At 40.3% G+C, this 27,176-nt stretch overlaps 1 protein-coding gene across 7 annotated transcripts in view; it reads left to right on the top strand.

The window, feature by feature from the left end:
- Positions 1-27,176, top strand: part of TEK (TEK receptor tyrosine kinase) — a 112,439-nt gene that overhangs the window by 82,172 nt on the left and 3,091 nt on the right. For 4 of the 7 annotated variants that reach the window (XM_084983217.1, XM_021062669.2, XM_084983245.1 and 1 more), the window contains 12 exons: positions 2,209-2,370; positions 4,166-4,300; positions 8,096-8,383; positions 9,783-10,082; positions 12,054-12,208; positions 13,861-14,071; positions 17,197-17,307; positions 20,232-20,422; positions 20,957-21,070; positions 25,422-25,492; positions 25,757-25,797; positions 26,789-26,885. In XM_084983217.1, coding sequence (XP_084839343.1) covers positions 2,209-2,370; positions 4,166-4,300; positions 8,096-8,383; positions 9,783-10,082; positions 12,054-12,208; positions 13,861-14,071; positions 17,197-17,307; positions 20,232-20,422; positions 20,957-21,070; positions 25,422-25,492; positions 25,757-25,797; positions 26,789-26,885 — 1,876 coding nt within the window. The remainder of the gene's footprint in view (positions 1-2,208; positions 2,371-4,165; positions 4,301-8,095; positions 8,384-9,782; positions 10,083-12,053; positions 12,209-13,860; positions 14,072-17,196; positions 17,308-20,231; positions 20,423-20,956; positions 21,071-25,421; positions 25,493-25,756; positions 25,798-26,788; positions 26,886-27,176) is intronic. The other 3 variants (XM_021062688.2, XM_021062678.2, XM_084983255.1) reach the window with 1 other exon arrangement.

Here is a 27,176-nt window from a genome sequence, read left to right as displayed (position 1 = left end):
TGAAATCTCATGCTGTTCCACTCCATCCTGCTGGGACAGAAATCCTCCCTTTGTCCAGTGTATCCCACCCATTAGTCACTTACACTCTTCATTATCATTTTCCCTGTCATCGTACTGCATACTTACTGTCAAATAACCCTTATTTTGTTTAATAATGGCCCTAATGCATAAGAGTACTGATGCTGAAAATTTGGATATTACTTTACTTGCCTAATTTATAAGTTAAACTTTATCATAAATAGGTATGTATAGGAAAACACATAGTTTATATGGGGTTTGGTACTATCTTCAGTTTCACGCATTCACTAGGGTCTTGGAAGGTATCCTCTGCAGACAAAGGTGCACTATTTTAACACCTAATACAATGTAAATACTATTTAAATTGTTGTAAATACAATGTAAATGCACATGTAAATTCAAGTTTTGCTTTTTATAACATTTTGGAATTTTTTTTCTAAATATTTTTGACCTGTCCTTGTTTGAATCTACAAATGCAGAATGCACATACAGAGGGCTGACTGTACTAGACTTTACTACCAGAGTAAAAATTGGTACAATCGCTTTGGAAAACTCACAACTTATAATAAAGCTAAACATACATTTACCCTGTGACCTGGCATTTCTATACCCAGGTTTATGCTCAAAAGAAATGAGTGCATATGTTAAAAAAATAATCTTCAGTAATGTTCAGAGCAGCTGTATTTCTATTAGTCCAAATATCTATCAGCATTAGGCATGATAAGTAAATTGTGTTATATTCATATGTAATGATTTGCTAGGTACTCTGCTATGGCAAAGTACCTTAGACTGAATGGTTAAAGAAGAGAAATTAATTTTGTCAGTGTTCTGGAGTCTAGATGATGAAGCAGAGTTAATTTCCTCTAAGGCCTTGATCCTTGGCTTACAGATAACTGTCTTTTCTCTGTATCTTCACATGCTCTTCCCTCTGTGTGTGTGTACTAATGTAAACTTCTTATTGGACAACAGTCATATTGGATTAGGAATGACTGTAGACCTCATTGTAACTTAAGTACCTCTTTAAAGACCCTATCTCCAAATACAGATACTATTTATAGAGTGCAGGAGAGGAAGGAACAAGTCAAAAGATAAAAATGATATTAAATGAGGTAGTAAGTATTTCACATGGCCCTTAATGACCCTTGCCTAATGGAATTCATGTCCTTGTGTAATCCCTTGCCCTTGAGTGTGAGCTGGACCCAGCAACTCTCCTCTAATAGAGCAAGAGTGATGGGCAGGGCTGGCTTAATGGGCTTATGACCTATTCACACAAGGCCCTGCACTTATGTTAAGGTTTTCTTGTCTTCAATTTGAAATTTTATCTTTGAAATTTGGAAGTAAAGTCCAGTGACACAGTGTGCATGAACAGAAGAGATAGATTCAATAAATATATATCTGCCTCTTTTCTTGGCCACCTCATTCTCATAAGTGTTCTCAGTGCTCCATAAGCACAGGATTCTGGTGGATCTGTGATTCATGGGAGTTCAATAAGACTCAAAGCAAGCAAAGAGCAAGTTGGGCTACTTCCATAATTGAGTGAATAGGGCCATGGACAGCCTGACCAGTCACACTTTTCTTTAAAACCAGAACTTGCAGTGAAGGAAAAAAGTTCTGTGAAAGCATATAACATAAGAGCCTAACCAAGGTCCTGGGATAGCCCCTGCAAAGAAGTCACATCAGAGTTGAAAGCTGAATGATGAATAAGTGTTAACTGCAGAGTAGTGGAAGGTCTGGAGCAATCCTTGAAGGATAACAGCATCATCAACAAAGAACCCGAGATGAAAAGGAGTTTGGTGCATTGTTAGTTGAATAAACAGAACAGTCACTGGGACTGGGGTGGGTATTGGGAGAGGGGAAGAGGAAGCTGAAGAGAAGGTAGTGTCTCTCTCATGCAAGGCTTGGCAAATCATGGTATGAATTTTAGATTTTATTCTAAATGTAATGGGAACCCATTAAAATGTTGTGAACAGAAGAGTGCTCATATTTTATGAGAGTTTCTTGTGAATGGTGGGTTGGAAGGGCAATAGCAAAGCCAAGAGTGCACAGAGCAGGTAACTTCATTGAATCTGAGCAGAGAACTGAAGAGGGCTTTGTTGGAAATGTAAAGGCACTCATGCTTTACCCTCATCTAGGAAGAGAAGTAAAATCCCAGAGTGTAAGGACTGATCTGATTCTTGACCTTTTATTTAGTTCTTCCAAAGCCCTTGAATGCCCCAAACGTAATTGACACTGGACATAACTTTGCTGTCATCAACATCAGCTCTGAGCCTTACTTTGGGGATGGACCAATCAAATCCAAGAAGCTTCTATACAAACCTGTTAATCATTATGAGGCTTGGCGGCATATTCAAGGTAAGATTTGGAAAGGAATGGCACCAGCTGCAGGTGGGGCACCAAGAAAAAAATTTTTTCCCCTAATATAGAAATCTTCTCTCCCAAGGTAGGGGCTGTAGTGGTGGATTTCAGAGTATTCAGGAGAGAGTGGGGAGGTCCTCTGAGCTCTGGGGCTACCTTTCTGGAAGGGATGACATAATATGGACACAGAGCCATCCTGTGTTAGCAGTTGCTATCTACATTAATATTTCCTTTCCAGGCTTCCCTGGCTCTCCAATCATGGTCTTACTCTATCTTGCTTGGTCATGGTGAAAGATACACATTTATGTCATGAATATGGCAAAAGGAAGGAAAGTCCAAAGTCTTCTGGAAAGGCAGAGACTTAATCTGCTTACATCTGAGAGGTGATTGTTGCTACTGTATCAGGTTGTTTATTCTTTTCCTCATTTGAGTCTTGCCCTGCCTTCAAGCTCTTAACTTAGAGATTGTAAGAGGAATTTGGGCCTGAAAGTTTGGGCTGTGGCAGACTGAACTGAGGGAGAGGGAGGAGAAGGTATAGGCAAACAGAGTTACATGCTCCTCCCTTAACTTTTTGGAAGGAAAAAACCCAAATGTGATAAAATGTCAGAAGTTCATGAAAATAGTTAAATTTATTTATTTGTTAGTTAAATTTATTTTGAAACATAAATTACAGTTCTATTTCTTAAATGATGATATAAAAATCACAGTTTTTAAAAAGAAAGCTGAGTACCATCAGTTGGCCATCCTGAGTTAATTATGCCATCTTGTAGTGAGATCTACACTGTCATGCTTGTAGGGAACAGGTATCCTTTCACCAGGACTTTAGTCTCACTGTGCCTGCGATTTCTTATAAAGGACCCCTTTCACACGAGATGCAGACAATCAAGGAAGTTACAAAAAAGAAGAAAAGGAGGGGATTGGGCTTAATAACACTAGCTGACCTGGGTACATTGAATAAAGTCATAGTATTATTACTGAGTTCTTCATTTTCTTTTGAAGACTCAGCTAAAATTCAGAATTTCAGCAACATTAAGCCTGAATTGCTGGATTGCTGTTTCCAACATCAATGGCTAGGTGTTTTTTAAAAGCAGATTTAAAAAAATATAGTGCACATTATTTCTTTGTGGACATCCACAAAAGTGGTCTTCTAAGAACTATTAAACATAGCCCAATACTTTTTCTTACCAGCTGGGAATTTATCTTATGGTAAGGCAAAAATATGCATCTGTATATTTTTAATATCTGACATTAAATAATCACACAAACAGATTCTGGAAAAACAGAATCTAGCAAAGCAAATAGCTAAGGAGAAAAGAAGCATGGGATCTATTTTCAAGGACTTCAGAACCCTTAATTTGTTATGACATGACTATTTCAAATTTCTTGTCTGGTCATTGCAAGCAAACTTTTAAAGGAGTCTCGTCTCGTGAGATTGCAATCACTGTGTGTACTTCTTGAAAGTAGAAGTTAAATTCTATTATTTTAATTGAATTTTCCCCCCTTAATCTGATGGGTATTCTATATAGTTGAAGATTGTGTGGTTTTACTCTACAACTGAAAAGACAAAAACACTAGTAGAAATGTATAAATGCCACAGTGATACTTACATGAAAAGCCTTATTTTCCTTATGTTAGGAACACTGAGGTCCCTGAGGATGGATTTGTCTCTCTGTTTCACTCAGACGTTGTATTTTTAAAACCAAACATTCATTCACATCACAATAACAACATTCCAGTTTAAAGAATGTAAAATATTGCCAACTTAAGTTTCCTGGACTTTCTCTCTTCTCAGTGACAAGTGAGATTGTTACCCTCAACTATTTGGAACCTCGAACAGAATATGAGCTCTGCGTGCAGCTGATCCGGCGTGGAGAGGGCGGAGAAGGGCATCCTGGACCCGTAAGGCAGTTCACAACAGCTTCTATCGGTCAGTTGAAGCAAACAGGCATTTATTCAGGAGCTGGGTGGGTGGGGGAGGAAGGGGAAAGAGGAAGGAAGACCAGGAAGGGTGGTGGTGGGTGAGTGGGTGGGTTGGGATTGTGGTGGAAGGAGTTGGCTTTTGAATGGGTGGGAAAGTGACAGGAAAGCTAGCAACTGGGAGCCAAACTGGTCCTTTATTTGGGCTGTACTCCTTGTCTGTCTCCCTGGAGGGAGGGGATCTGCAGCAATCCACAGGGACAGAGAAGGAAGCAGATGAGCCTTCAGGAAGTCCAGGACATCCCTTAGGATTTGGGATTAACTTAGTAGCAAACCGTTCTCAATCTTGCTTGGCTCCTGACTCTTACCACCAGCTTCCTGTTTCCATCTCAATGGCCCAGGCCAGGCTCTTGTCCATATGTATTTCAGAAATCCCAGTTTATTTATTTTAAAAAATAATTTCTAGTTTTTCAAAGTAATTCACACACATAGTGAAAACATCAAATAGAAATGAAAGGCTTTTACCTAAAGAATACATGTCCTCTGCTTTATTCCTCCACCTCCCTATCTGCTTCCTCGAGGCAGCTGCTTTTACCTCCTTGAGCCGTTTAATATATACTTCCATGTTTCTAAATCAGTGGTTCTCAAACATTAGTGTCCATCAGAATTGCCTGCATCACCTGTTAAAACTGGATTTTTGGCCCCAACTCCAGAGCTTTAGATTCAGTAGATTTATAGTAAGGGTGGGGGCTCAAGAATCTGCATTTCTAATAAGTTCCCAAGATATGCTTGACGCTGCTGGTCCTGGGTCAACACATTCTAAGTAATATATGTAGCAATATTTCTTGATGGATCAATGTTAATCAATAGCTATTTGTCTTCTACCGTGTTACTCAATGAGCCTTTGAATGTGTGAAATTTCCTTAGCGCTGACTTGGCTCCAGCTTTCTACTACCAGGGTCCCCTCCTCTGAAACACTTGGATCCCTTGTAAATTTCTTTTTGGTGTTCTGGTGTTCACTGTATATAACCATTCTGTTACTGTCTCCTTGAAACTTTATAGTTTGAAGTTCATGTCTATTTAATTCTTAGAATTATCATCATCCCCATTTTATAGATTGAAAAGTAGAGTCACAAGTACTTAATGGATCAGGTGCATCACCATACTAGATCTTCCCACTTGATATTATTGTTTCTCCATTTATTATATTTACCTGGGAGCTCAAAGCCACCATATCCTTATCTGAATTGATGAATTTTCCTATTTTTAGTCCATTTACTAAAGGCAGAAGGAAATGGAGTGATTTAGTGAGAAACTAGGAAGAGTATCAAGCTCTTCCTCAGGAGCTCTGCATCCCTAACAGAGACTCTCCCCTCCATACCCTCCACCTAGTGTTCATCTCACCAGTAGCATCTTTAAAGAGCCAAATAAAACTCAGAAGCTCCTCTGATGCTTCTAGAAGCATTGCACAAGTAAAAAAGGGCTTCCTGGAAACCCACCAGGTAGTAAATACAAAGAATAACACTAGAAACTGAATATGAGAGGATAAAGGAATCTGCATGACTATCATCCAAGTTGCTGCTAAAAGGCAAATGGTAGTTAATTCTCTCTTAGATCAGTGCTGATGAATCAAAAGGGGAAGGCTATAATCTGACTCAGCTGGAAAGTATTTATGGAACAGAACATAAAACACTTCACAGACCCACGGTGTGCTCTCTTCAGCCCTCGGAATATGTTCCAACCAGGATGTGTTTAGAGGTCTCTTGGAGTATTTCAAAGTAGTTCTCAGAGGTGGGTGGGAAGGGAATTCTTGAAGGTTCATCTTTTCCCATCATTTGAATTTTGCTGATGTTTGTTTTTAAATTCACTTGGCAGCTGCACAACAGTATAAGTGTGTTGATTGAGTGGTAAAGGCCAGGGAGGCCAGGAGAGGAGGGAAGAGAACACACTCTGAACACATGGCAGAAAGAGGGCAGGTAGGGAAAGGAGAAGGGAAAGTCATGTTCCCAAAATGAAGGAAGAAGGGAAATTATCATTTGGGGGGTTACTCCTCTGTACCAGGCACAGGCTTATAAGGTTCACACAATTGCTCCAAACCATCAACTCTCCATTCTGCTGTGCCATTGTAAGCCTGTCTACCAATTCCAGGTGGCCTATTTTGGAAATTAAACTTTCGAGAAGAGCAAAAGGAAGTGATACCACCTCTCTCAATTTGCAAAGGTTATGGACAAAAGACCAGTAAGACATTTAGCATAATTCCAGGCTGGTGGCAGGACCTGACTTCTGGTTCTCCTTGGTCTCAGAGCATCCAGAACTGGCCAGTGAGATGGGTAGAAACAGATCCTTCCACTCACTTCTAACCAAGTTCCTTTTCATTTTTAAATTATCACCCCAAAGAGATTTTTTAGATATTTTATCTTTAAGAAGAAATCTTCTGACATGAATTGTAATAATCAAAGATCTGTGTATATACTGCAGCTCTTCAAAAAACACTATACTACCTAAAATTTTCTCACACCCCAAGAACCAGTTTTTGCCCCATTAGTGGCAATAATATCCCTCCTGAGAATGCATGAGTAGAGGGTCCTTAGTCTATGTTTTGAAAATACTTTATATCTGGAGTTTAAAATACCAATGTACTATTATTAGTTGAAAACTTATAGATTCCTCCACTGTCCACTGACACAAGATAAAACAGCTTAGGAAGGAAGGAGTAAGGAAGGTAGGAAGGAAGGAAGGAATGGAGGAAGGGAGGAAATTCAGCATTTCCTAGAAAATGCCTGGAAGACATTAAAGTCCCTAACCCCTTCCAGGCAATTTCACCTGCCTTATCTCATTTCTCCTTCTGAGTCTAGAAGTTGAGTATTTTCATTTCATGTTACATGTAAATTGGAGAGGTTATAAAAATTTCCCAAGGTCACAAAACTAAAGGGGCATGCTCCTGCATCTTTGATTTCAAAACCTATATTGTTTCCATTCAGTTACCTCTCTGGTAGCCCAGGTTCTTGTGGATACTTATGGCCAGACAGCATGTGGTCATAGCCAAACCTTAATGTGAGCAGTTCTAGGCCTGACCCTGCCATCATAGTGTTATAATATCTGCCATTGTTCTTGCTAAGGGGAAGTAACTGAAATTACTTTAAAATGTATTGCACAAAATGGGAACAGAAACACCAAATATTCACTTACAAGCCCACAACCGTGATGAATCCAGTGTTTCTATTTTTTATCAGTTTCTTTCTTATTTCACCAATTGTAGACATGATTTTTACAAAGTTTCAGAATTTTTTCTCATGTCTTATAATTTTTCGAGGGAGGGGCTTCTGTACTTTTCCCAATTATCTATCCCAATCCCTTGGATGGCTACATCATAGTTTATTAAAGTGTTTCCTTATTTTGAGCACTTAGGTTTCTTATGATTGTTTGTTATTATAAATAATGTTGTAATGGATATCTTCATGCACTTACCCTTTTTCTCTTCCTTTAGGTTATTTCTTCTGGATAAATCCCTGGTAGTCAGATTACATGGCTGAAGTATAGAGTCATTTCTAGGGCTCTTGAAAAATATTTCCAACTTACCTTTCAAAGGGGTTGTATTCCTCTATTACAGTTACTCAAACTACATACTAGAATATTTTAAAGCTTTGCTGTTTTGGTAGGAAAAAAATTATTATATGGCAGCTAGCACGTATTTTTTTGATAGCTTGTGAAATGTATATTATTCTAGAAGCCAAGGTTATTCTATAAAGCTGTCCTTTCGGATTGTTATCTACATAAAAATAATGATCTTTCTGGTTTCTCCTAGGTCTTCCTCCTCCAAGAGGTCTCAGTCTCCTACCAAAAAGTCAGACCACTCTAAATTTGACCTGGCAACCAATATTTCCAAGCTCGGAAGATGACTTTTATGTTGAAGTTGAGAGGAGGTCTGTACAAGTGAATAGTGATCAGCAGAATATTAAAGTGCCAGGCAACTTGACTTCAGTGTTACTGAACAATTTACACCCTAGGGAAAAGTACATTGTCCGAGCCAGAGTCAACACCAAGGCCCAGGGGGAGTGGAGTGAAGATCTCGTCGCTTGGACCCTTAGTGACAGTGAGTAACTCTTGCTGTCCCAGCTTTGCCTGAATGACAGGTGGCTGCTGCCATTTGGACTTAGCTCTCATCACTTCAAGAGTGTTTCTTAGAAATCATAAAAGGCAGTTGTGAATAGAGGCCCATTAATGCCTCCCCCACCAACACATCAAATCATTTTAGTGACCTACAATATATACGGAAGTTCCACGAATTTGGGTTTATAATTCATGCAGGACTGGGTAAAAATTACCTTTCCTTTCTTTTTTAAGTTAGAGTATAGTGGTTTCCATAGAGTTATTTATTAAATAAATGAATAGCATGAATAAAGTTTTCTAGGGCTTGTTGAATGTGTTATAGGACTGTTTTCAGGATTGTCACGTATCTATATGCACAAAGATGATGATTAATTAGAGAGGTCTTAAAACGGCTATCTAATTATTTTTAAAAAGCCTATTTAATTATCTCAAAAAATCTTAAAAGCCAAAGAACTTTGAAAAATCTTCAAAACAGACAATTCTTGGAGTAACAATCTATATTGGAGATTAATAAAACAATGTTTCTTTCAAAACATTCTTCAGTTCAGGCATTTTAAAAAAATTTCATATTGTTCATTAAAAGTTAGTTGGAACTACTTGGGTTTCTATGTAGCATTGAAAGCTTTTTCATCCTGAACCGGAGAGATCTATTTTTTTTTGTTTGTTTTTTTTTTGTCTTTTTAGAGCTGCATCTGTGGCATGTGGATGTTGCCAGGCTAGGGGTCAAATCAGAGCAGTAGCTGCTGGCCTACACTACAGCCATAGCAACATGGGATCTGAGCTGCATCTGCAACCTACACCACAGCTCAGGGTAAGGCCAGATCCTTAACCCACTGAGTGAGGCCAGGGATCGAACCCACATCCTCATGTATACTGCTTGGGTTCCTTAACCGCTGAGCTACAACAGGAACTCTGAGAGCTCTATTTTATTCACTGCATTAGAACCATGTCTATGCATTTGGGAGTCCTTGGAAAAACTAGGTATTTCTGGGTCACACCAGTATCACATCTGCTGGGATCCTGCTCTCTTGTCAGTCTCCAAAGTCTGAGATTCTCTCGGCAGCTGGGACTCCAATTCCCCAGGAACAGGTGTGCAGCTGGCTTAGTGTTTCTCCAGCCACTCTCTTCTTGATCAATAATATGTGGAAGTCTCAAGTGTTTAGGGATGACTTCATCATTTTTAAAAAATCCTGAATTGGCCCAACATTGTAAATCATGGCTTGGATCTGGTATTTCTGTTGCTGTGGTGTAGGCTGGCAGCTGCAGCTCTGATCGACTCCTAACCTGGGAAAAAAAAAAAAAAATGGTAAAAAAACATAATAACCTGAGCGATGGTAATATATCTTAAATAAAATATTGCCTGTTTGTCTTACAATTTCTAGTTCTCCCTCCTCAACCAGAAAACATCAAGATTTCCAATGTCACAGACTCCTCGGCCGTGATCTCTTGGACAATCTTGGATGGCTATTCCATTTCTTCTGTCATCATCCGTTACAAGGTACAGGGCAAAAATGAAGACCAGCACATTGATGTGAAGATCAAGAATGCCACCATTACCCAGTATCAGCTCAAGGGTCTAGAGCCTGAAACAGCTTACCAGGTGGACATCTTTGCAGAGAACAACATAGGGTCAAGCAATCCAACCTCTTCTCTTGAACTGATGACTCTTTCTGAATCTCAAGGTTGGTAGAGTGGACAGATGTTAACATAGAATTATTTCTGGAGATTATCAGAAAAGCCTCATTGTTTTAAGATATTTATCCCATATTAGTATCATGTGACATAATCAGCTTATCCTAATAGATGTCACCATCTCTAGAGATGTCCTTGAAATGAAAATATCCCTTGGAGGGATACTCTGCTGATCCATTTTCTATCATTAAACTGTAGATGAGTCTAGCCCATCAGAACTCCCCATCCAGCAGTTGAAGCTCTGAGGGATCTGAATTTGATCCTGTGGAGAAAGAAGAATGTGGAACCTGCTTAGTGGAGGCAGGTCTGCAAGGTGCTTTAGTGGGAGATGCCAGGAACCAAGCTCCATTCTTTCTCAATATGAACTTGTTTTTTAGCTTAGATGACACTGTGATATCCTGAGTTTTCTTTTACTTTTCAGATCCAGGTCATGATGTCTCCACATCCACCACCAACCCCCACCCCAGGGAGAATTAGCTCTTTGAGGTGGAGATTCCTCAAAGTGCCAAGCACCTTGCACTGGGCCAAATGTTTGTGATTTTTAAAAACTGAAATATAGTTGATGTACAATATTATTAGTTTCAGGTATCTACTTAGTGATTTGACATTTGCGTATATTATGAAATGATTACTACTAGTAATCATCTTTCTCCACACAAAGTTATTACAATATTATTGACCATATTCCTTATGTTGTATATTATGTCCCAGGGGTTTATTTATTTCATAACTGGAGGGCTGTACCTCTTAGACTCCTCTAGCAGTTGGGCTTGATAAAACCTGTTGAATATAATTAGAGAACAAGGATGCTGGGATAGCTCCTATCCTTCGAGATCTGTCTGAAATTGTACCGCTTGGCCCTCTGCACTGTACAGCTTATACAGGGGAATGGAGACAGAGAAACATTAGAGGGAAACAGTGATTTTTGCAAATTTTTAATTCAGACCAGGGCATTTTTACAGGAAATCTTATAGCACTAAAAATTCCTTGGTCCTCTTGAAGGATATGTAGGGCTTACAAATTAAAATCGAATTAACTCTGTTTTCAATACTAATTCTTTGGAACATTTTTGAAATGTCTGAGAAATGTCTGTCAATTATAGAGAATCATAGGTTTCAGATGACATTCTTAATAAATGCATCATTTCTATAGTTACTTATGTTTTGGTAAACTTATACAAGTCCTAAATACAAGCTCTTAATAAAATACAAAGAGAAAAATTAAAAAATAAGACGTAACAAAACTAAAAAACCCTCACCATTCTATTTCAGACATCTCTTTATTGATCCCATGTCTGGGATCATTGCTGTACATGCTGTTTTTCATAAAAATAATTGAATTTAATTTTATTTGAATTTAAAAAGGGGAAAGAAGTGGAAGGATTATACCACTGTCTTTAATAGTTGATTTAACTGAGTCCTAAATTTAATGATTTTTCTATTCTTTCTCTTCTTTCCTTCCTTCTCCCAATGAGATTCTCAGTTTTTATCCATCAGCTCTTTAAAACAGGAAAAAAGCAAAACAAAATATCCTACAGACTCTATGCTTTTAGTAGCATAAACTTTAAAGCTTTTCTAGGTAGAGAAATTGTTCAGGAAGGTTTAGTCACTTTCCCAAAATCATAGATGTAGTTAGTCATTCTCACTGTTATTTGGTAATATTCTTCTGCTTGGGCCTCTACTTGGAAGTGAAAGTTGAACAAGGAACAACAAATGATTAGCATGTTGCCATTTGAAAAGCCCCTTTGCACATTTCCTTGAACTTATAACAGCCCTATGAATCTGACTCATCTTCACTGACTTCCTAAAAATGAATGAGTAGCCCACAGTCACCTAGCCGTTAGGTGGCAGGGCTCAGGCTGCCATTACATTGCCATTACACTGTGACTTCTCCTGCAGATAGTCTTGGCCTGTCTCTCTACCTAGACTAACCTTCTGCTTCTCCCATGTTCTCCTGCACAGCACCAGCAGACCTTGGAGGTGGGAAGATGCTACTTATAGCCATCCTTGGCTCAGCGGGAATGACCTGCCTGACAGTGCTCTTGGCCTTTCTGATCATGTTGCAGTTGAAGAGGGCAAATGTCCAAAGGAGAATGGCCCAAGCCTTCCAAAATGTGGTAGTGTCTCATCTTCCTAGTAGCTACTAAATGCAAGTCCGCATATTTGCTGTATCTTCATTTTAAAGATGTGGGCCAGAAAATTTACTTGTAAAGCAGATACTTCGCTTAGGCAAGTTTCATCTTTTCTTTGTCTTTCATTATGAAGTGGGAGACAACTAGCATGACTATAATACAATTTCTTGTCCAAATTGGAACAATTCTGAGAGTGAAGAAGTTACTCTTAACAATTATGCAGGAGGAGTTCCTGTCATGGCCCAGCAGTTAACGAACCTGACTAGGATCCATGAGGATGCAGGTTCGATCCCTGACCTCGCTCACTTAAGGATCTGGCATTGCCATTAGCTGTGGTGTAAGTTGCAGACATGGCTTGGATCTGGCATTGCTGTGGCTCTGGTGTAGGTTGGCAGCTGTAGCTCCGATTGGACCCCTAGCCTGAGAACCTCCACGTACCGCAGGTGTGACCCTAAAAAAAGCAAAAAAAAAAAAAAAATTATGCAGGAAACCAAGCCTAAAGCAGAACTACTGCCCATCAAAAAGAGAATAGTCATCCTAGTGTTAGGTCAACCCTATTATTCCTCAGATACATGTGAATTATATATATATATATATATATATATATATATATATATTCATGTATATCTCCATTCCTGTGTACCTTTCAGTCTGCAACCATAGTTCATGGCACTTGGAACTGCCTCCTTCTTTCATCTAGGAACTTTGGCCAGTAACAAAGGTTTACAAATTCATACTTTACCTATAGCCACCCCATCTGAGCCCTTTGATATACTATAGCCTGAATATTCCTCTTGTTTGTGGTTTCAAGCTCTGTAAAATTAATCTGTACCCAGCTTTATTAATTTTATAAAACAGTGAGTACAATTACATATTCCAAGTGAGGTATATAACTTCATCTACATGAGTCCCTGAGATTACCTTCAGTGGAGGACAAGGAAAGTGTAATATAACTCCTTGGCAGAAGTGGCTCAATTCAGGCTGTCACTGGAGAGTAGCAAGGGGGTTGAGAGTTCTGGAGCTGGTCATGGTACTGGTGCTTTGTCATGATACCATAAGTAGCCTCTTAAACTCAGGAGAAAAGCAGGTACTGTGTTGAGCTATGCCCTCAGCATTAGTCATCCTGGGGCCAAGGTCTTCACCAGCATGGGCTTGAGAGATTCTGAGCTTTAGAACAAGTAGAAGAAACTGAGTAAGAGCCAAGAATATTCTAAGATGATGTTAGGGAAGCTCTTACAGAGGCATGTTGTTGACTGGTCTAGATGGATCTCTGAGTTCTTTTCCAAACCAAAACTAACACCTGCTCATTCCACAGCAGAGTGGAAACTCAAGTATGACTAAGTCAGGGACATGCTATATTGTGGCATACGTACTGTTATTCTCCCCTCCCTCACCTCTGCAGACATAGTTAATCGATTGTGGCATGCTTTCCCACTGAAGTCCAGAATTGTGCCCATGCAGCTCTAAAGGCAGCCACTTCATTTGAGGGGGACTGTTGGATGAACCCTATTTCTTTCTTCAGTCTAGAATTGGATATAATATTTCTTTTTTTCCCCACCTATTGTGAGTATAAGCGAGGAGGTATTACGTACCTTAAAATTATGAAAAATCCTAACACAAACCTTCTATTTCTCTAGAGGGAAGAACCAGCTGTGCAGTTCAACTCAGGAACTCTGGCCCTGAACAGGAAGGCCAAAAACAACCCAGATCCTACAATTTATCCAGTGCTTGACTGGAATGACATCAAATTTCAAGATGTGATTGGGGAGGGTAATTTTGGCCAGGTCCTTAAGGCTCGCATCAAGAAGGATGGGTTAAGGATGGACGCTGCCATCAAGAGAATGAAAGGTCAGTGCTTGGCCAGATTGAGTCTGCATTTCACTAGGGTGGGGGGTGGGATAACTTGACTTCCTGTTGAATATTTCCTCTAAGGTCTTATATTCGTCAAACAAAAAATTGGCTCAGTGTCAGAGATAGCTGTTAAGTGCAACTGAAGGTGGTGTTTCCTTTGAGGGCAGCCTGTGATAGGGTCAGGGTGTAAACATGAAGGCATGAGCGATTTAAACACCACTGTCTCGATTCCTTGGGATGGGAGAATACAGATTCTCTACCATCCACTGCTAACTTTGGGGAGCATTATTGTTTCTCTTAATGCAGGGGTTCTCAAAATTGAGCAGGCATCTGAATCACCTGGAAGGCTTGTTAAACAACAGATGCTTGGATCCCACTCTACAGTTTTTGTTCGAGTTAATCTGGCACAGGGCCAGAGAACTTGCATTTCTAATTAGTTCCCAAGTGGCGCTGATTCTGAGGATTTGGAAATCACACTTAGCAAACCACTATCTTCATGGATTATCTTCATCAATATTCCTGGATGTATTGTTAGAAATGCATGCACTTGAGTTTCTCCCACCCCAAATTATACTATATTCAAATTTCTGGGGGTGGTATGGGAAAATCTTCATTCTTAAACTTTCTCAGTAATTCTTCTGTACACTCAAGTTTGAAAATCATTGATCTAACCACAAAACTAGATGTTTTCTGGTTGTGTTCAAAACTGTTTGATGCCTCCTCATTTAATAAGATCTTCTGAGAGAGCAGAATGACTAGTTCTCTGGCATACCAGCTATCTCCTCTTCTGTGTGAAACAGAAATTTGTCCATGGCTTGACTGTGAAGCTGCACTATTTTACTTTTTAAAAAAGTTTTATTATAGTAAGTTAATTTACAAGGCCATGATGATTTCAGCTATACAGCAAAGTGATCCAGTCATACATATACACATATCCATTCTCTTTCAGATTCTTTTCTCACATAGATTATCACAGAATACTGGGTAGAGTTCTCTGTGCTATAGAGCAGGTCTCTGTTGGTCAATCATTCCATATACCTCAGTGTGCATATGCCAATCCCAAACCCCTAGTCCATCCCGTCCACCCTCTCACCTGTCCCCTTTGGTAGCCAAAAGTTTTTCAAAGTCTGAGACATTTCTGTTCTGCAAATAAGTTCATTTGTATCCTTTCTACATATAAGTGATATCATATGATGTTTGTCTTTTGCTCTCTAACTTCACTTAGCATGATAGTTTCTAGGTCCATTCATGTTGCTGCAGATGGCATTATTTCTTTTTTATGGATGAGTAATATTCCATTGTATATATATATTATATATATATATATATGTATATATATGTGAATATAGTAATATTCCAGTATGTCCATTCCTCTGTTGATGGACATTTAGGTTGTTTCCATGTCTTGGCTATTGTAAATAGTGATGCAATGAACATTGAGATGCATGTATCTTTTCAAAGTATGGTTTTCAAAAAAAACAAAAAAGCAAAAAAACAAAGTATGGTTTTCTCTGAATAGGTGCCCAAACCACTATGGAAAACAGTTTGGAGTTTTCTCCAAAAACTAAAAATAGAACTATCATATGATCCTGCATTGTTATTTTTACAGCACACAGGCTTGAAAAGTGGTGTATTAGAGCCAGCAATGTAATTATGACAAATATTGGGCAGCAATATAATAGGACTTTGTGAGGTTGCTGATGGGTTTTTCTTCTTTTTGACTTCCATATTGAGCTGAAGGTGATAATTAACCCTAAGTCTTGTTAAACTATTGCTTCTTTCTACATCGCTAGAAAGCACTGTGTCAAAAAACAAAACCAACACAATATTATTTATGCTTAGAGATAGTAATGTTTCAAAACACACGTATATGCATGCTCATACCCATTGCTTAGCATCCAGAAATCTCTTTTTCATTTTGCTACTATAGTCACAGGGAGGTTTATGGAGGAGTAAAAGCATTGAGAGGAAAGAGAGTATAGAACTTTGTAGCATCAGTTTTTATTGGGATCTGACTTGAGCTGGTTATCTATCTCAGGTCCATATGAAGAGGTAAAATAGCTTAACATGGCACCAGGGCAGAAAATTTTTGCAGGAAGAGTTATACTTGCATAGGAGGGCAGTTTACTGATATAAGGGGGCACCTTAATTATAAAGAGCATTGTTTTAAAAATTCTCTCAAGGCATTGACCCTTAGGCTCCTGTGGTATGATTACTCTATTTGGAATTGCCTCCTAGTCAGCCTTACAGATACTCTTAGCCCAAATGAACTGTTGCATAATTTCTAAGCATATTCAGGCATGCACAAGCTACCAGCTCCCCTCTCCCATCCTTTCCCCACACTGTTATTTCTTTAAAAAAACACTCATAGCACATTATCACTGACTTAGGGCTGATCAGCCAGCTGTGCATCAACCAAAGAGCCTTCCTATCAGCCTGATTAATGGCTTTCCCTCTGATAAAAGTACTAGTGGGGAGAACAGTGGGGAGGTAGTGGGGAGAACAGAAAGAAATGCAACTGTTTTCTAACTATGAAGCAACTTATATAAAAATGTCATTGGGATATGAGTTTTTTAGCAGGACTGGTTTATGAAAGAGCAAAATAAAATTATAACAAAGCAAGGTGTGTACACTGGCAATGTTTCATTAAAACTCTGGTTTTATTCCTTAGCATGTTTGTGTCTGGGTGGTAGAGTTAGTTGGGAGAGCCAGAGTCTAAGAGGGGAGGCAGCTCCATCTTTTATCAAACCATTTTCCTGGATATTTGAAAGCTTAAAAAAGAAAACTTGAGAGCAGTGATTCTCAACTAGGGGTGATTTTTTTTGCCCCTTGGGGAACTTTTGGCAATGTCCAGATATACTTTTGGTTGGGCTACTGGTATGTAGTGGGTCAGATTAGAGATACTGCTAAAGATCCTACTATATACAGGACAGCCCCCAACAGCAAAGAAGTGTCGGCCCAAGTGCCAAGCACTCTGCATTCAAATAATCTCTTTGATTTCTATGAGGTTTCCAGACCTAATTGTGGCTGAGTGTACCTGAAGGTTCTGGAGAGTGGGAGGGGACATTTGTTTCTGAAGAGGCATAATAGAAAGGGATTATTACTCTTGACTTTTTTCCCAGAATATGCTTCCAAGGACGACCACAGGGACTTTGCAGGGGAACTAGAGGTTCTTTGTAAACTTGGACACCACCCAAATATCATCAATCTCTTGGGAGCGTGTGAACATCGTGGTAAGATGTGATTTTCCTGTCTTTTTCTGCCAGAGTTTTATTTTTTCTTGAAACAGGCACATTCCATATTGAAATTAGGAAAGATAGTCATCTAAGAATCTTACCTATTTTTTTAAGTTGCAGTTTCAGCCTGAATGTCTGGTCCCATTAATAGATTGTGCTGAGATTTGGCATTTTTTTGAAGGTAGGTCCCATGGCTCAATCATGTGGCCTCTGATGTGGTTCACCTATTACTGCCCAAAGATAACCATGGCTCCTACCTGCCCAGACCCTTGCTAATCTAGAGGTTTTCTCAGCTACCACTAGATGGATCAGGGGAGCCCTCAGCACCTGGAAGAGTGTGGTGCATCAGTTCTTCCTCATTGCCTACCTTTTAATTTTCCCTCCAGATTCAAGTAACTGATAAGTGTTAAATCTGTGAATGCAGATGACCTACTATAATGTGAAAGCACTGATAATGCTTAGGTTAAAATAATAATAAACTTATATCTAAGAGTATTTTGTTTTTTATCCCAAACAAAACAATATCATGTACAATTACCCTGAAGCCTTACAACTATCTTATGTCATATGTACTCTTAAGGTTCAACTTATATTATTAGTTCAAATATTTATTGAGAATTTCTTGTTGTAATGTGTATAATTAGCTGTAAATAAGTAGGTAAAAAGAAATCTTCTAGGAGTTCATCTATGCATGCTACCTGGGTTTGTAATTCTAAATCTATGCTTAAACTTCATTTCTCATGGAAAAATTTGCTCTAGCAAAAAAGCTCCACACAGTAATTATTTCCAAACTTGACAACCTCTTGTTGACTTTGTAGCACAAATACCAACAATGGAAAAGAGACTATTTCCTTTTCCTCAATTTATTAAACTAAAAATACTGGTATTTCAAACAGTCTATCATCCTGTGATCCAATAAGGGTGTAATTATGAAAGCCAGATCATGTCTTTTAGATTAAATAATGAAGTAAATGACATTTATTTTTGAGCTATTTCCTGAGAACAGTAATCATCATGGGACAGCAGTAAAATGAAAGTTTAAAAAAAACAAAAAACAAAACAAAACAAAGAACCCTTCAACAAGAGAAAACATATATCTTTTAAATTTTGCTGTATTGTCACATTTTTTGGTTGGTTATTAAAATTTATAATTCAGTAAAGAAGTGAGAAAGCACATTCATACCAGAATTGAAGTATATCTTTCCTTATATAGTACAATAGGAGTCAGTGCTGGCAAAAAAATTTTTGCAAGAATTTCATTTTCTTCGGAGTTCCCATTGTGGCTCAGTGGTTAACGAATCCGACTAGGAACCATGAGGTTGAGGGTTCGATCCCTGGCCTTGCTCAGTGGGTTAAGGATCTGGCGTTGCTATGAGCTATAGTGTAGGTTGCAGACGTGGCTTGGATCCCGAGTTGCTGCGGTTGTGGCGTAGGCCGGCAGCTACAGCTCCGATTCGGCCCCTAGGCTGGGAACCTCCATATACCATGGGAGCGGCCCTAGAAAAGGCAAAAAAAAGACAAAAAAAAAAAAAGAATTTCATTTTCTTAGAATATCTTTGCAGCTTAATTTCATTTGACCTAAAAATGTGTATTAAATAATTCAACTTTAGGAGTTCCTGTCATGGTGCAGCAGAAACAAATCTGACTAGGAACCATGAGGTTGTGGGGTTGATCCCTGGCCTCACTCAATGGGTTGAGTATCCAGCATTGCTGTGAGCTATGGTGTAGGTCACAGACTCAGCTCAGATCTGGTGTTACTATATCTGTGGCTGTGGCCAGCAACTGTAGCTCTGATTAGACCCCTAGCATGGGAACCTCCATATGCTGTAAGCACATCCCTAAAAAGCAAAAAAAAAAAAAAAAAAAAAAAAAAAAGTAATAATAAATCATTAAAAGACAGTAGCACCATGGAGTTTCCATTGTGGCTCAGCAGTAATGAACCTGACTAGCATCCATGAAGATTCAGGTTTGATCCCTGGCCTTGCCCAGTGGTTTAAGTATCCAGTGCTGCCCTGAGCTATGGTGTAGGTTACAGATGAGGCTTGGATTCTGTGTTGCTGTGACTGTGGAATAGGCCGGCTACAGCTCCAATTCTACCCCTAGCCCTGAAACTTCCATATGCTGCAGGTGTGGCCCTAAAAAAAAAACGACAGTAAGACCACTTCACTTTTCATTGACTCTAGAGATCAATATATTTTTTATCAAAACAGATTATATATATTTTATTAAAAAAGAAAAATAATTTGAAATAAAAATAAGACAATGGACCATAATTTCTTCTAGGAAGTTTTATTTTTTTTCTGAAAAGGTCGAGTTGTCTGGTTTCTGTTAAGTGATTGCCCTGACACTAGACTCTGCTGACCAAATGACCTACTCAGCAATATGGTGACTTAGTATGAATTTTGGGGAGGAGTAAAAGGCAGAAGAATGAAAGTTAGCTGGTATGGTTCCTTCTGGTATGGATATTTAATAATTTTTAAAAAGCTATTTAAAAAATTAACTTCAATAAAAGATAGATACTAACATGGCTGGCTCATATTGGATTTTTGATCTACATTAAATAAAAAATAAAATATGATGTAGCTAGCTGTCTTAGATCACCCAGAAGCGAACACTTTGCTTTCATTCTACTACTAATACGCAGTAGGTGAAAACATTTAGGAAGCTCTCTCCATTTGTCCTCATTTGGGAGGGATGGGGAGGAGAATGCTGAGTGCAAGCATGGCCTCCTCAAGTATTACCATAGGAGGTCACTTGTCCTCCTCCTGTCCCCATCGTTACTGAGGCTGGGCCCACTTGCTGTGTTACTTTTAGATAAAATGGAGTTTTAGAAGGAATTCCCCAGGACCAGAGCACATCTCAGAAATATCCCAGCAGTTTAGGGCCACTGATAATGTGATGCTTTCTCCCTTCCTCCACAGGCTACTTGTACCTGGCCATTGAGTACGCCCCCCATGGGAATCTCCTGGACTTCCTGCGCAAGAGCCGAGTGCTAGAGACGGACCCTGCGTTCGCCATAGCCAACAGCACCGCCTCCACGCTGTCCTCCCAGCAGCTTCTCCATTTTGCAGCAGATGTGGCCCGTGGAATGGACTACTTGAGCCAAAAACAGGTTTGTTCTGAGGACTTGCTTTGGACATCTTTCCTCTGCACTTCTCTCTGGAATCAGAGTTTAGATAAGTTTGTATGACTTTTATTTATTTTTTTCAGTCCACCTCTCTTCCTTAATTCCTTCTTACAATCTCCCTAACTTTAATTTCTTTGTTAATAGTCTACCTATTATATACAAGTTTAATGCACAACACTGACAATATACTTGCCTATGAATCTCATCATATGTATTTGGTAAGGTGCCTTCACTGATCTTAGCTTTGTCTCCAAATAATTTGCAATAGCAGAGGCTTTTCACGACCTGATTTTTCTTCCTGAAATGCTTCTCCAGGAACTTGTGGGTGATTTTGCAGAAACCACTAACTGGGCATTTAGGAGAGGAACTTTAAAGGAACTGGATTCTGGTGACTTTTTAAAACCCCTTCTCATACTATCCTATTTCCCAAAGCTCTTTCCCAAGGGCTTTGTGCTAACAAAATGAAGTTTAAAAAGCAAATATGATGCTGAAAATACATGATATTTTTAAAAATTTCAGTTTATCCACAGGGACCTGGCCGCCAGGAACATTTTAGTTGGTGAAAACTATGTAGCCAAAATAGCAGACTTTGGATTGTCCCGAGGTCAAGAAGTGTATGTGAAAAAGACAATGGTAAGTTCAGAACAAACACTGACAAAATCCTTTCCAGGGCACCCCTCCGTCTCCTGAATTCCATCAGTCTGTGGTGACTGGGGCATCTGACCAGTTACCCCAGTAGATGCCCCAGCCCAGCAAACATACCAAGTTTTGATTCCTAAAAAGACTGGGGCTGGCGGGGGGTGGGGGTGGGGGTGGGGCATCCATGTTTACCAATGAAGGCTTTGTCACATGTGGCCAAGTAACTGAACATGCAAACCTAGTGATGTAGGGACTCAGGTCTGCATCCAGCCTAGATTCTGAGGTCTGGTCTCAGAAGCCTCCAGGGAGCTCCCACAGTTTCCTTTCATGCCACAGCAAACATAGGAGGGGAAAAAAGACATTTAACACACTTTCTAAAACATCAAGGAAATAAATTAATGAGGTTTCTAAATTACAAGGATGCTCCAGAGAGACACTCATAACTTCTAAAGGCTCATATAAGATTTCCCTCTTTGCTAAAAATTCTCTACTTACTCTTCAAGCCCCAATCTATTCCACTTTAACTTAATTATACTTAGCCTTCTAAACAGTAATACTTTATTTTCAAGTAAAAGATCCTGGACAAACCTCACCACAATGTTAGAAAAGTGAAACTGGACTCATTCTGCTATTGTCCACCCTGGAATCATAAAGCCCTGGAAATGCCACATCCCTGGACATTAGTGCTGTGCTGACAACTTGCCAACACTCTCTGCTCTCCCTGAGAGGTGGGCAGTGCAGGGCCATGGGGGTGACATACTCTGTAGTCTTGGCACATGTTGGGTAGGTCCATTCCACTGGCATGACTCCCCCATCTAGGTTGGATGAACATTACTTGGGCTCAGCTTTCTTGGGACGACTCCAGTTCCTATAACATATAGAGGGTCCTTTTACTTTTGTGGTTACCAGATTGCCTTCTAGCAAGGCTCAGGCTTCTGCATTTATTCTCAAGCTCAGGTTTCCTTTTCTTTTCAATACACTTATTTTAGTTACTGACAAGATAACACAGAAAAAAATTTAAGAACACTTTCAGGAGTTCCCATTGTGGCTAAGTGGTAACAAACATGACTAGTATCCATGGGAATGTGGGTTTGATCCCTGGCCTCACTAAGTGGATTAAGGATCCAGCATTGCTGTGAGCTGTGGTGTAGGATGAGATGTAGCTCGGATCCTGTGTTGCTGTGGCTGTGGTGTAGGCCAGCAGTTGCAGCTCAAATTTGACCCCTAGCCTGGGAACTTCCATATGCCACAGGTGCAGCCCTGAAACAACAACAACAACAACACTTTCAAGAGGAAATTACCCATAATTCACTACCTTGACACAATTTTAAAAACAATTTTTTACTTATTGCCTTCCATAAGCATACATGCTTTTACATAGTTACGATCACAGTGAACTTAACCATTTTGGAACTTTCCACTCCCTTTTTTGGAGGAGGGTCTGAAGTGGGTCTCCTTTGCTTCTTAGAGACTACCATGCCCCTGGTCCTGGGTACTTATCAACATCGACACCTTTGGAAGCCAGAGGTGCTTTCCTGAGGGCTGGGTTCCAGGCAATACTTTTTTCCCCTAAGCTTTTCAGATTTGCCCCAACTCAAATTAGATCTTTTTCTGGGAAGGGGCTGGGCTGGTCTCAAAGAAGCAGGACCCACCACTCACCCATCTCCTCCAGCTTTCCCACTCCTCTGGACCACCTGGAATCATCTAATCTTCATCCCAGAATCCCTCACCTTCCTTCACTCTGATGTTTGGGGGATGGAGTACCTTGGATGGGGTGGGGAGAGGTTAACACAGTTTAGCCCCATGATCCATGTGTTTTAGTTGGATGTTTCCCTTAGTACTCCAAGGATAAGTTTGATTTATTTGGCATTTCATAATGGGCAGGAATTTCTGTATCTTGGGGAGCATAGGAGGGATGCTTAGAGAGGAAGAGCACTAGTTAGGGCTCAAGTGTGTCTCCAGTGGAAGAGATAAGTGTTCAGTGGCAGTACAGTGTCTGGGAGCAAAAGGACAGGGTGAAGGTAGGGGAAGAAAAGGAAGGGATGGGAGAGGAGCAAGCTCCTTGCAAGATGGGTGCAGTGTAGCAAGATACCACCAGAGGGCAGAATGGCTACGTTCCCTGGCCTATAAAGAGAGATTTTCTAATTTCATTGTGCCTCAGAATCACATGGGAAACTTTTAAAACATGCAGATACTGACTCCTACTCCTTAGAAATTCTGATTTACTTATTCTGGGCACGGGACCCTGCATCAGTTTTTTTAAAGTCCCCTAGGCACTTCTAATACTGGAAGTGTTGCAAACTGACATAAGTGATTTGGGGTTATACTATCATTGATTAATAGATTGATCCCCCTCAGCATCAATTTATTTATTACCACAATGTCTCATGTTTGTGCTAAGCTTTAGGATGATATAATTCAGAAACAGTCTTTTTCAAAGAATTCATAGACATGATGAATAATTGTAATGGTTGATAAGTGCTGAGAATGAGGACAGTGCAGGAGCCTTGGGAACTCAGAGGAAGAATACTGAAACTTCACAATGTTAAATGTTAAATAGATATTGGCAATGTGAGAATGCATTAGATAATGTGAAGAAATGCAGTATATATAAAAACTGAGAGGCAAAGGAAAGCATGGGACTTTGGGGGATTAAGGAATACAATGTGGCTGGAGAGTGATGCAGAAAAGAAGAGGTTAAAAATTCAAGGCTGGAGGAAGAAATGGGGATTAGGTCTTGAAGAGCTTTGGATGCCAGATATATGAGGACTCAGCCAAGGATTTGGGATCTTGTGACAACAGGGACCTTAAAGAAGTTTAAGGAAAGGCACCACATGATTGGATTTGCCATTTAGAGTGATTTTCTGATTTTCTGGTGACCAGGTCATTAAGGAGTGAAACCAGAGTCAGGGAGATCAGTGGAGAGGTTGTCATCAGGCAGGAGATGGTGGTGGTCTGCACCAAGGTGATAACAGTAGGGACAGACAGAAGTGACAGACTCAAAAGAGGTCAGATCAGAAGAACATAAAAAAATGCACAAGGAAATTGGTAGGAGGTATAAGGTCAGAAGCCAGTAGGTTGGGAGTAAAAGAGCAAAGACTAAGTAGGAAATGTAGCTGTGAAAGGAAAGAAAGAATAATAGGTAAGAAATGGGGATGGGGTGCACAAGAGCTATGAAGGGGAAGAGAGACTAATATGTGGGAAATGAGGGTGGGGTGGACAGAGAGAGGAAGGGGGTGTACATGTTGAGAACACTGAAGATATAGACTTGAGAAAGGATACTTTTATACTTGAACCTTAAGGTACAGGATGGCCATTTGGGATTTATGGTCAAAAAGAGCTTCAAAATACCACCAGTTAACAAAGAAGTGGGAGAGAATTGCACCTTCAGGAATCATCCTTGGGGTCTGGGTCAGGGCTGGTCTCATGGAAGGGTGGTCTGGGAGAATGCCTGACCTGTTTTGAGGGGGGGGCTCAGGAAAATCCCCTAAAAACTTCTGCTCTTGCCCCACCCACTGGCTAACCCAGTGGGTTGAAATGCCACTGTTAGATCATGGACAAGTCCCTAGGAGGGAGGGATCCATGTCTTAAGAGGGTTTATATATTCCTGGGCTGGGTCGAGAGGAAGAGAGCACAAATTCATAATGAATATGAGGAAACTAGGAATAAAATCCAGAAGTCAAAATTCACATTTTCCAGTCCATTTTTCCCAGCCTAGGCTCAGTAAACTAAGCAATGAGGATGACGTGGAGGAAGTCAGGGGCCAGGCACCCAAAGGTGGGTGTCTTTCGTCCTGTCTCCTGACCAAGGGTACATGGTGTCAGCTAGAAGTTACTGCCTTCTCTACTGATACATATGCACACTCCTCCCTTTGGCCTGAAATGCTCTTTCCTCCCCCACCAAACCTGATAGTACCTACACATCTTCTAGAACCAAACCCAAGTGGCTTCTGCCATCTCCTCCAGGCACCAGGTCTCCTCACACCACTTCAGCCTGTCCCAAATCACATTTAATTCTTTGTACCTATGCTTGTCTCTCCTTTGAAAACTCTGCATGCCTCTGAGAGCTGAGGACCACCGAATGACTACCGAATGGACACACACACACACAGATCATTATTATTTTTATGTGAAACTGTGGTGGGGACCCTTTCAGGTAAGTGGGGCTGACACTGTGTACAGGTCTTGGAATTTGAAAGCACACGTGCACAAAACCATTCCCGAGTCTGCCATGCCTTCTGTCTGGGGACCTCCCATGGACAGAAGTGGGCCCCAGCCTCAGGCCAAACCCAGCTTTGCGAAGGGGTCCCACCCATGTGTAAGCAGCTTCTTACTGTTTTCTCCAGGGAAGGCTCCCTGTGCGCTGGATGGCGATCGAGTCACTAAATTACAGCGTGTATACAACCAACAGCGACGTGTAAGTAAGCCTTTTACTGCTGAGGGTTTCTTTTTTCCCAGAAAAGTATATATTTGACAAAGGTGACCCAGAATAGCCTCTGGGGGTCAGAGGCGTCAGGGATAGAAGGCAGACTAGGCAGTGGGGACTGTCTCACCTTGCTACCTGCTTAGGGTGTGAGGAAAGGGCTTAGGGATGCGGAGGGAACTGATGATTCCTGTGTCCTGGCTTTTGGGGCAGAAAGTTGACTGGCCAACAATGGTTTCTCTTTTGTCCCTTCTGCAGATGGTCCTATGGAGTATTACTGTGGGAGATTGTTAGCTTAGGTGAGTACCCATGTTTACCTGCCAGGTTAGGCTCTAGGCAAAGGGGGTGGGCTGCTCCTGTGCTCCTTCACTGTATACGTCCATTTGTACTCAGTGTCACCAGATGTCACTGGGAAGAAGAACCTTAGGGGTTTCCATGTATGAGTGTATTTATCCCATAGGTCTTTTTTTTTTTTTTTGAAAGCCCTATATCTAATGTCATATTTAATACTAATCCCCTAGTAGTCGTGAACTTCATTCTCAGTTGTGTCTGCTTGTGTGCAGATGTCACAGAGCTGTCACAAGCTTACTTCTGCAACTTTAAGATAGTATATTATGCTACCAGGAAAGCTCACATTTTCAAAGGCCATTTAATAGCATGTGAAAACGTGTATGCCAAAACCCAGAAAGACTTCATGTATACTAACTATAATCTCAGTTTCATAAAAAGCACACATTACACAGAGGGTAAAAAAAAAGTTTTTTTCTTCATGCTTTTTTGTATTTTTCACAATAAACATGTATTGCTTTTATAATTAAAATTGGGACAATATCTATTGTAGGTAAAATAGAAATTATATAATATCCATATAGACTTTCAATTAGGAAAAAGGTACAGCACAGGGAAATGTGATTGTGTCACTTTGCTGTGTAACAGAACTTGAAGAAACATTGTAAATCAACTATAATAACAAAAAGATAATGTCATTGGTACAACAGATGTGCTGTGTGTAGACAGACGTGGGGGCGAGGATTAGCACTGCAAGGAAGGAGCCTGTAGTGGGTCATTGCACTGAAGCAGTGGCCCCATGGGAGTGCTGTCTGCAGCTAAGTCCAGCTTTGATGTGTGGTGGCTTTGCTCCAGAGGAAGAGCACACTGGATGCTCAGAGTCCTGTGATCCTCCCCCATCTTCCCCCCAGACTCTCAGCCTTAGAGCCCCAGGGCAAGGGACACTGCATTCTGCCTTGGGCGGGGGGAGGTGCTTAGGGCCCACTGTTTCCTGTCTTCCAGGTGGCACCCCTTACTGTGGGATGACGTGTGCAGAACTCTATGAAAAGCTGCCCCAGGGCTACAGACTGGAGAAGCCCCTGAACTGTGATGATGAGGTGTAAGTCAGGCCTCACCGAGGGCCACTTTTTCTTAACCTCCCCAACCCCACCCCATACATTTCTTGGACTGACACTAATGAAGGAGCTATCTGACATGTGCACATATATGACACACACATTTACCTAAATGTACACACACACACATGAGATCCCTAAAAGTCAGAAACAAGGGGATTCTTGAAACTAAACTGTTAGGCGATGGGCAGGGACTAAGAGTTCCAGGCATAGAAATCCAGGAGGAATTTAAGGTCATGATCCTTGGTTGACTCTTAAGGTTGAAATGAGGAAGG

Source organism: Sus scrofa, chromosome 1 (genome assembly GCF_054392235.1).
Source record: "Sus scrofa isolate SSC_HxYL_T2T_F1_AM1 chromosome 1, Sscrofa_HxYL_maternal_Yorkshire_Landrace_v2.0, whole genome shotgun sequence".
Taxonomy (NCBI): Eukaryota; Metazoa; Chordata; class Mammalia; order Artiodactyla; family Suidae; genus Sus; species Sus scrofa.
The sequence above is the reverse complement of the archived record's forward strand: the minus strand, read 5'-3'. Positions and strand labels throughout refer to the sequence as shown.